Source organism: Ursus arctos, unplaced genomic scaffold (assembly GCF_023065955.2).
Source record: "Ursus arctos isolate Adak ecotype North America unplaced genomic scaffold, UrsArc2.0 scaffold_19, whole genome shotgun sequence".
Classification (NCBI taxonomy): Eukaryota; Metazoa; Chordata; class Mammalia; order Carnivora; family Ursidae; genus Ursus; species Ursus arctos.
In genome coordinates, this window is record NW_026622863.1 from 56873543 (window position 1) to 56882928 (window position 9386).

Below are 9386 nucleotides of genomic sequence, written 5' to 3' on the forward strand. Positions count from 1 at the left end.
GAGGTCACTTCTACTCTACTCTCTTGGTGTGGTAGTCAGCCTAGCCAGATCCAAGGAGAGGGGACATAGACCCTACTCCTTAAGGGAGGAGGGTCAAATTTGCAGGCATCTTTAAGCTGTAAAACTACCCCATTATTGTAGCCCCCCAAGAACCACACTTGACACAAGGAAGGTGCTCACTCTGTATGATTACCATTGCTGTTACCATCAGCATGGTGAGAACACCCTGATAAGCTCAGAGGACTGACTGCGAGCTGAGCAGAGGCCCTGAGCCCAGCGCGGGGTGGTGGGAGCTTTCAGGAGTGAGCAGTCTGACCGCCCTGAGCCAAAGCCCAGCTCTGCCCTCTGGGCTGTGCAACTTCCTGCAGGTCCCTTGACCTCTCTGAGCCATAATCCCCTGGCCTGTAAAATGAGGATAATGACACCCAGCTCATAGGGCATTTGGAAGTGTGCGGGCAGATAATGCCTGGGAAGCATTTCGCATGGTTCCTGGCGCAGGAGAAGTGGTAATTATTATTATGATTCTTAACTAGGTGAGGCTGCAGGACAAGTTGTGTGTGGGGGGGGGGGGGGCAGGGAATGAGCAGAGCATTCCAGGCAGAGGAGAGACTGCCTGCAAATCTGGGATCTGGGAGGGGAGAGATGGGGCATGAGCATGGCCCGATGTTCAAAGAGTGGGTGTGGCCGGAGTGGTTGGGTCTGGGCCGCTCTTTGTCGGGAAGGGAACTTGGGTGTCTCCTGAGGGTACAGGGGAGTCACGGGAGGGGCAGGGGCAGAAAGGGGTCAAGTGTGGATCCATGGATTTGTGGAGGCTGGAGACTGGAGGGAGGAGGCTGGGGGAGAGGAAGGGTCTGGCCAGTGGGAATGGAGAGGAAGGGGCAGAGCAGGAGGGGAGAGGAGGGAAGAGGGCTCCCAGCCTCGGAACTGCACTTGAGATGGAGAGCCCAGGAAGGGGGTTGTGTTGGAGGGAAGATGCTAAGTTCAGTGGGATGCAGGGCATTTGAGGCCCTGGGGGGCACGGAGATGCAACTCTGGGTCTCAGGAGAGGGTGGGAGACGGCCAGTCAAGACCTGTCCTGAGGGGAGCAGGGAGCTATGGGAGGCCTTGGAGCAGAGTAGGAGCAGGGTCAAACGCAGGGATCTGAGGCTGCAGGCAGGACAGAGACTGGTGAGGAGGAAGCCTGAACTGAGGCCAAGGCCATCGGAGTTGGGGGCTCTCTGTAGGGTCACCTCCCCCTCCTCCAAGAGATCTTCTGGCTTCTGTTGCCCACGGGTTTGCTACCACATTTCCGCTGGGACTCAGCTCTCCCCATCTTTCACCCTAGGGGTGGGAGCGCAGGGGTCAGATGGGACCAGCTGCTGAGGACAGTGGGGTGGGGTGGCTGGCACTGCCACTAGATTGGGGGTGGGGGATCCTGGCACCTCCCACTGGGTCTGGCTTCCTTCCCTGCCCAGGAAGCTACCAGTCCTGTCAGACTCGTCGACCAGGAGGCACAGGTGCAGGCCTTGGAGTCTCGCTCCAGTGTCCTCACGGGTGCGGCCAGCACCATGGACACCTCACGGGCTCTGCTGCTCTTCCTGCTCCTGGGTAAGTCCCCTGCTCGGCCCCTTCCCCACCGGTTCCCCTTCTCAGCAGCCCCTCAACGCCCTCCCCTCCTCTCCTTGCAGCCTCCGGAGGAGGGGTCCTCACCCATGGAGCCTCTTCTGGAGTTCAGCAAACCAGTTTCTCCCTGGACTCAGAAAGCTCTTCCCAGGGCCCAGGTTCAAAAGTCTCCATCAAACCCCCCAGCCGGAAATTTCCAGATCAGTCTCCAGGTTCGAAAACCACTGCTGCTGTCCCTCATTCCAAGTGGTTTCCTGAAGCCTCGAATTTTAGCGATGTGCCTCGGTCCGTCTGGTCAAATGTTTCTGCTGACGGCCAGAAGTTGAGCCTGGATCCTACCTTCTCTGAAATCCCAGATTCTGGAGGATTTTCTGATGTCTTAGGTTCTCAAGTTCCTGCCAAAGACTTAGAGCCCTCCTTCTCTGTTAAGACGCCAGCTTCAAATATGTCAGCTCAAGTCCCAGATCCTGAAGTATCTGTTGAGACCCCAGGTTCAAAAATCTCCCCTGAGGATCTTAAAATCACTGCCCAGACCCCCGAATCCAAGGTAACCGCAATAGCCCGCCCAGTGGAAAGCCTCCCCCAGCAAGTGGGGAGGCCTCTCTCGGTGCTAGTGGGGACCACCATCCAGCTCCCTCTAGTTCCGGTTCCCAGCCCCGGCCCTTCTGCTCCTCTGGTTGTCTGGCGCCGAGGCTCCAAGGTGCTGGCAGCTGGGGGTCTCGGGCCAGGGGCTCCCCTGATCAGCTTGGATCCTGCTCACCGAGACCGCTTACGATTTGACCAGGCCCAAGGGGGCCTGGAACTTGCCTCTGCCCAGCTAGAGGATGCTGGGGTCTACACCGCTGAGGTTATCCGGGCTGGGGTCTCCCGGCAGATTCGGGAGTTCACGGTGGGTGTGTATGGTAAGTGGGTACTGAGGTCCAGAGTGCAGGCCCTTTGGGCAGGTGGCTGCTGTCTGATGGTGTTTTCTTCCCTGAGGAAAGGGTCCCTCGACAGGGGAGAGAGGAGGGATAAGAGGGGCTGGGGCTCAAGACAAGCGTTCTTGAGGGAAGTTGGACCTGGGGATCAAGACCCCTGGGGGTTTGGAATCTTGAGTCTCTGAGAGGAGAGAGTGGGGGACTCAGACTCAGCAGTCTGTGAGGAGGACTCCTGGGGCTGGGCCTGGAAGTCCTGGGTGGGAAGAGTGGAGAAGGCTGGGGCATGGAGTCCCAGATCTAGGGGGCCAGCCGGCCAGGGACCAGGTCCTGAGCCCGTTCCCCTCTCCCAGAGCCACTGCCCCAGCTGTCGGTGCAGCCCAAGACCCCCGAGACAGAGGAGGGGGCGGCCGAGCTCCGGCTGCGTTGCCTGGGGTGGGGGCCGGGTCGCGGGGAGCTGAGCTGGAGCCGGGACGGACGCATCCTGGAGGCAACGGACCCTGAGGGAGCAGAGCCACCCCGGATCCGCACAGAGGGCGACCAGCTGCTCATCACGCGCCCTGTGCGCAGCGACCAGGCCCGGTACACTTGTCGCGTCCGCAGCCCTTTCGGCCACACGGAGGCTGCGGCCGATGTCAGCGTCTTCTGTGAGTGGGGGTGTGCCTCAGGTCGGGGGCCGTGGCCTGGGAGCTCAGGCTCCTGGTCCGAGGCGGAGGGGGAGTTGGAGGTCCAGCGCCCCGGGGTCGTGGCGGAGTCCCGGGTAACCCTGACTCTCCCGGTCCGGACCCCTTCCTCCAGACGGCCCGGATGCGCCGGTAATCAAGGTGTCCTCAGACCGCGACGCCGCCCCCGCCCTCTATGTCACGGCGGGCAGCAACGTGACCCTGCGCTGCACCGCCGCCTCGCGGCCGCCCGCCGACATCGCGTGGAGTCTGGCCGACCCGGCCGAGGCTGCGGTGCCCGCCGGCCCGCGTCTCTTGCTGCCCGCCGTCCGGCCGGGCCACGCCGGCACCTACGCCTGCCTCGCCGCGAACCCGCACACCGGCCACCGCCGCCGCGCTCTGCTCAACCTCACCGTGGCGGGTGAGCGCGGCCCGGGCGGGATGGAGCGGGCCCCCGGGGGGCGGGGCCACAACAGAGGGGCGGGGCCAGCATTAACAGGATAGAGGTTCCTGGGCAAGGGGCGATCTCAACAAATTAAGCAGAGGGTCAAATGGCGAAGAGTAGACAGAAAGAGAAGGGACTTAAGGCGTTTGGGCCAGTAAGTGGGATTAGCAAATAAAGATATTACCTGGGAAAGGGGCGGGGTCACAAGAGAAAGGGGGCTGGGTGATTCCAGAAGTGGGCGGAGTTCTCTTAGATGAGGGACGGGGCGCAACAGGAGGGGCATAGATGTCTGGCTAAAGGCCCAGAGTAATTTGGTGGAAGGGGTGGGACTACAAAGGAAGGGACGGGGTTATGTTTGCAAGGAAAGAAATCAGTGCAGAGATGTAGTTTCCTTAGCAAAGAGAGGCCGTCAGTGGGGACGCGGCTGCCCACTCAGCCCGGAAGTTTCTGGGAAAGGGAGCTGGGTGGCAAGAGAACGGGGCGCGGACGGCGCCTACGGGCCGGTGCCAGGTGCTGAAGTGTTGGCGTGAATGCGTAGAGAGGCGGAGCTGGAGGGTTGAGGGGTGAGAGGCTGACCCCTTGAGCTCTCCCTCCGCTCCACAGATCTGCCTCCCGGGTCCCCACAGTGCTCAGTCGAAGGCGGTCCGGGGGACCGCAGCCTCCGCTTCCGCTGCTCGTGGCCCGGCGGGGTCCCCGCCGCCTCCCTGCAGTTCCAGGGTCTCCCTGAAGGCGTCCGCGCGGGACCGATGCCCTCGGCGCTCCTGGCGGCTGTCCCCGCCCATCCCCGGCTCAGCGGCGTCCCCGTCACCTGTCTCGCTCGCCACCTGGTGACCACGCGCACCTGCACCGTCACCCCGGGTGAGAGCCGGTGGGATTTCTTTCCTGTTTCCCGACGAGGGGGTATTTCTTATCTCCTTTAGGAAATGAGAAAGGCAGACTTCCAACTCCAGGAAAAGAGATTTCGTTTGTCTTAAACCCTGCAGAAGGACCAAGGTTTTTTCTATACCTCAAGCAGGGGAAGGGCGGCAGTTTCTTTCCTGGACCCAGGAAGAGGGCTGACACCTTTCGACGCGTCCAGAGAAATGAAGGCTCGGGAATCACACTAGTTTCCCGGTTCAAAACCTGGTCCATACTATGTATCTAGTTAGTCGTTATTAAGGAAATCAGACGATGATTGAATGAGAGAGTGAGTGAATGGGCAGCGCTTCTTCGTTTGCTCCAGTTTCACTGCGATTCACTTCACCAAACGGCGCAGGACTTGGTCTTTGACTGCAGAGTAAGGTCTTGACTTGGCGGGGTTTCTTCTACCCGCAGAGGCCCCCCGGGAGGTGCTGCTACATCCCACAGTGGAGGAAACGCGGTCAGGGGAGGCAGAGGTGGTGCTCGAGACCACCGGCTGTCCTCCACCATCCAGAGCCTCTTGGGCCCGAGAAGGGCGGCCTGTGGCCCCAGGAGGTGGGGGTCGCCTGCGGCTCAGCCAAGATGGGCGCAGGCTCGTCATTAGCAACTTCAGTCTGGATTGGGACCTGGGAAATTATTCCGTGCTGTGCAGCGGGGCGCTGGGTGCTGGGGGCAACCAGATTACTCTCCTTGGTGAGTCCCTTTCTTTCCCAGAACCCAGAAGTCCAGGTCCTCCAGCCCTCTCTAACCTCAGACCCCGTCCCCAGCCCCTTCTCCCTCAGATCCAAGAGTCCAGGCCCTCAGTCCCTTCCTCTTGTAGGCCTAGAAGACTCCCCAGACCCCCTGCTCTAGGACCTATGAATCCAGGTCCTCTGCCCTCTCCCCTCCAGGACCCATTAATCGAGCCCCCACCTTCGTCCCCCCAGGACCCTCCATCTCCTCGTGGAGGCTGCAGAGAGCCCAGGATGCAGCTGTGCTGACTTGGGATGTGGAACGCGGGGCCCTAATCAGTGGTTTTGAGATCCAGGCACGACGAGAGGGCCCTGACCTGGGTAGAGGCACTACCTACAACGACTGGGTCTCCCTACTCATCCTGGGGCCTCGGGAGCGGTCAGCCGTGGTGCCCCTTCCTCGTCGGAACCCTGGGACTTGGGCCTTCCGTATCCTGCCCACCCTGGGGGGCCAGCCAGGGACCCCATCACAAAGCCGAGTCTACCAGGCCAGTGAGTTGGGACTATTGGAGCCTTTTCCTGGGCTGCCTCCCTTGCTCTGTTTCCCTGTATCCGGCTTGTCTGTTTGTATCCACTTTCTGGGGCCACGGTCACAAAGGACCATGAACTGGGGGGCTTGGACCAACAGAAATGTATTCTCTCCCAGCTCTGGAGGCCAGAAGTCAGACATCAAGGTGTCAGAGCTCCGTCTCACGGAAATCGGGGCCGTGCTCCCTCTGAGACTCGGGTCTCAGAGTCTTTGCCGACCTCTTCCAGCTTCTGGTAGTGGCCACCAATCCTTGGCCTTTCTTGGCTTGTAGCTGCATTGTTGTGGTCGGTCTCTGCCTCCAGCTTCCCACGGCCTTCTCTTCCCTGTGCGTGTCTCTGTCTTCTTGTAAGGACTCTAGTCATATCGGACTAGGGCTCATCCTCATGATCTCATCTTGACTTGATCGGTTCGATCGTGTCTCCCCCCAAAAGATATGTTGACATCTTAGCCCTCCGTACCTGCGAATGTGACCTTATTTGGAAACAGAGTCTTTGCAGAAGATCGACTCTGTTTCTGCGATAGCACATTATTTCTGTACAGCACATTTATTTTTCTCCTTGGTGCAACCTGTAATTGTTACTCATTTGTGCATTTGTTTCTGATTTCCCTAAAATTAATCCCGGTGAGAGCGGGTATCCGGATTTGCTCACTCGTGGATTGTTACCATCTGGTAGGATGCCAGGCACACCGGTTACGTGGTAAATGCTAAATGAATTGAGAGTCTGAGGTCCCAGGTTCCTGGGTCCTGAAATACCTGTAGCAGGTTGGTTAGGAAACTTGGGTCCAGCCCTGGCTCCTGCTCCCTGATCCTCCTCTATCTCTCTGTCTCTTCCAGGTCCCACCCTGAGCTCCGGGGCCATTGCTGGCATCGTCCTGGGCTCCCTACTGGGCCTGGCGCTCCTGGCAGCACTTCTCTACCTGTGTATCTGCTGCCTGTGCAGTCTTAGGGGTGAGTGAGGGGCCCACTGGGCGGGTCCCTAGAAAGAGGCCCATTGGAGACCTGGCTGACCCAGTCAGCACGGCCACAGGTCCTTCATCCCGCCTTCTACCTCCAGATCAGCCAATCGGAGTAAGGCTCCGCCCCTTTCCCGAGCTTCCCTGGTCATTGGCTGGGTTGGTATGTCGGAACAGCCAATCACGTGTTTCTGTTTCTCTTCCTCTTACCAGGAGACTCTCTCAAGAAAAAGAAGCATCCCTGCTCCTTGACCCCTGTGGTTCCCCCCCTGGAAAAAAAGATGCAGAGCATAACCCCAGTGCAGACCTCACAGCCTCTGCCCCTCAAAGTCCCGCTGGAGGACCCGAGCCCAAACAGGGTCCACCAGGTGAGAGTGGGTGCCGCAGTGCCCTGGAATGGGGGTGGAACTTTTTGTGTTTTAGGGAGAGGAGATGGTCTGAGTCCTCTTCCTCCAGCTTCACTTGTTGGTTTACGAAGTTGGTAACCCCCCCCCCCCCCATACATAAAAATTGGACAGGAATTCCCATCAAATGTTTGTCATATTAAGAGTGAAATTCCAATTTCCCTCTAAAGGAGGGAAAACTCCTTTATTCTTTCTTTTCCATAAACATTGGCAAAACTTCCATTTTCTGTCAGACGTGGGATGGAATGTCTTCTTCCCCATGAAAGCTGGGCTGTTCCTTGTCTTATCTCTCCCAAGGGTGGGCGGACGTTTCTTTTTTCCCTGTTGTAAGTGGAGGGGACCCGGCTAGTATCTGGCTGATTTGAGCTAGTGCTAGAAAAGTGTGAGTCATGTCACATTCAGGGTAACCCCTGAGCTCGTCCCCCTCCCTTCCTTTCTCTTCCAGGCCACTGGCCCCGTCTTTCCGGGTGGGGGCCCCAGGACTGTTCGGGTAGCCACGCAGGTGTGACCAGGGCCCGCTCTGCACAGGATTTTTTTGGTAGGACCTCCTGTTTCACCCCGACTGCAGGCAGGGACTCCCTGTCCTGCTGTGACTGAAGACCCCCCCCCCCCAAATGTGACTACTTGAATTTGTGCAGCTAAGGAGCTGTGGCTTCTGGGCTCGGAGAGACTACTACTGATCTACCCGTGGGGTTTGCACAACTTCCCGGCGGGCAGGACCTACAGGCCCGGTGGTGGACAGGCAGGGCTTGTCCTGTGCTGCTCCGAGCCCCAAAGGGGGCCCAGCCTCATTCTCTCAGAAGGGTTTCCTACATCCGCTCCTCTCCTCCAGGCCATACCCCATCCAGCTCCCAGAGTCTTTATCTTAACATAGCTCAGACCACGTCCTCTCCTCTTTAAACCCTTCTAGGGGTGCCCATTGCCCTTCAGATATGGTCCCGACTCCTCACTGTGATTTTCAGAACCTTGTGGTTTGGCTTCTTTTCACTTCTGACCTCCCCTTCCTGTGCTTCACCCCTGCTATTAACAGGAGGCTTTCTGTGCACCCTGCTCTAAGCCCCAGAGTTTGCTTTGCCTGGAACACCACCCTTTGCCCCAGGTCATTCACTTCTCAAGTGTGATGGTAACTGAGCCACAGTGATTTATAGGAAATATATATTGGGTCATTCGGATGAGCAAAATATGTTTCCCAGACAGCTTCCACCTCGGTCCACGGTTCTTGAAGACGATTCAGAGCCACAAAGGCGAAATCGGGGTCTTGGTATTAATGAAGGTGACTTTTGGACCCCACCCAAAGGCGGGGCTGGTGGCTGGAGGACCAAACCTGTGATTAGAGGCCTGACCCCTCCCTACCCACCCCCTCCGACTAGGAGCAGGGAGGGAATGGAGGTTGAATCCGCCAATGGCCAGTGACTTAGTCAATCATGACGATATAATGAAGGCTCCGTAAACACCCAAGAGGACAGCTCTTGGTCCATTTCCGGAGAGCTTCCGCACTGCGGGACCCGGAATGCCCCCTGTACCGCTGAGCCGGGCCCCGAGCTCCACAAGGACAGAAGCTCCTTTGTTGGGGAGCTTGCCCCGTGTATCTCTTCATCTGGTTGTTGATTCATATCCTTTCTTGTATCATTTTAATAAACTGGTAAATTAAGTACGCATTTCCCCGAGTCCTGCCAGCCCGTCTAGGAAATTAATCAAATCCAAGGACGAGGCCTTCGGAACCTCCAGCTGTAGGCAGTCGCTCTGAAGCCTGGGTGGTGGCCTGGGGGGCGCCGCGGGTGTCTGAAGTGGGGCCTGGGGGCAGCAGGCTTATAGGACTGCACCCCTCACCTGTAGAATCTGATGCTGTCTTTGGGGAGACAGCGGCAGAATGGAGTTGAATTCTCAGACACCTGCTGGTCTCAGAATTGCTTGGTGTTGGGGGGAGAGCCCCCCAATGTTGGAATCGGGCCCAGAAACCCTAAAAATATAACCATTACCAGCACAGGAGGCTGCCTCGGTCATGGGTTCGGTCCCACAGCCTCTGAACGCCCGGCTTCTCTCACGTAAATCCGTATGTACTTGTTCAGCCTCTGACTCCCTCTCTAAACCGAGAACGTCATGACGGCAGAGGCCGTGTCATTATCCCCAGCACTTAACATAAGTACTGGTTGACTGAGCAAATGTTTTGGCGCCCCTGGAAGGCTGGGCTTGCTGCCGCTCTCCCCAGCGTGATGCCTTTCTTTCTTAGCTGGGTTTCTCATTG

At 58.3% G+C, this 9386-nt stretch overlaps 1 protein-coding gene across 1 annotated transcript; it reads left to right on the forward strand.

The window, feature by feature from the left end:
* Window positions 1-612: 612 nt before the first annotated feature.
* On the forward strand, window positions 613-8793 carry VSIG10L (V-set and immunoglobulin domain containing 10 like). The gene is made up of 10 exons (XM_026488176.4): window positions 613-1587; window positions 1668-2504; window positions 2870-3163; window positions 3315-3599; window positions 4227-4481; window positions 4938-5216; window positions 5450-5746; window positions 6619-6732; window positions 6951-7105; window positions 7587-8793. The coding sequence occupies exons 1-10, from the start codon at window positions 1548-1550 to the stop codon at window positions 7647-7649; spliced, it is 2619 nt and encodes an 872-aa protein (XP_026343961.2). The 5' UTR covers window positions 613-1547; the 3' UTR covers window positions 7650-8793.
* The last annotated feature ends 593 nt before the right edge of the window (window positions 8794-9386 follow it).

What these genes read in the sequence shown, in the direction of transcription:
- VSIG10L (XM_026488176.4), top strand. Translation starts at nt 1,548, where the DNA reads ATGGACACCTCACGGGCTCTGCTGCTCTTCCTGCTCCTGG. An exon ending in GCTGCTCTTCCTGCTCCTGG is followed by an intron (nt 1,588 to 1,667) that starts GTAAGTCCCCTG and finishes CTCTCCTTGCAG; the next exon opens with CCTCCGGAGGAGGGGTCCTC. An exon ending in CTGCCTGTGCAGTCTTAGGG is followed by an intron (nt 6,733 to 6,950) that starts GTGAGTGAGGGG and finishes TCCTCTTACCAG; the next exon opens with GAGACTCTCTCAAGAAAAAG.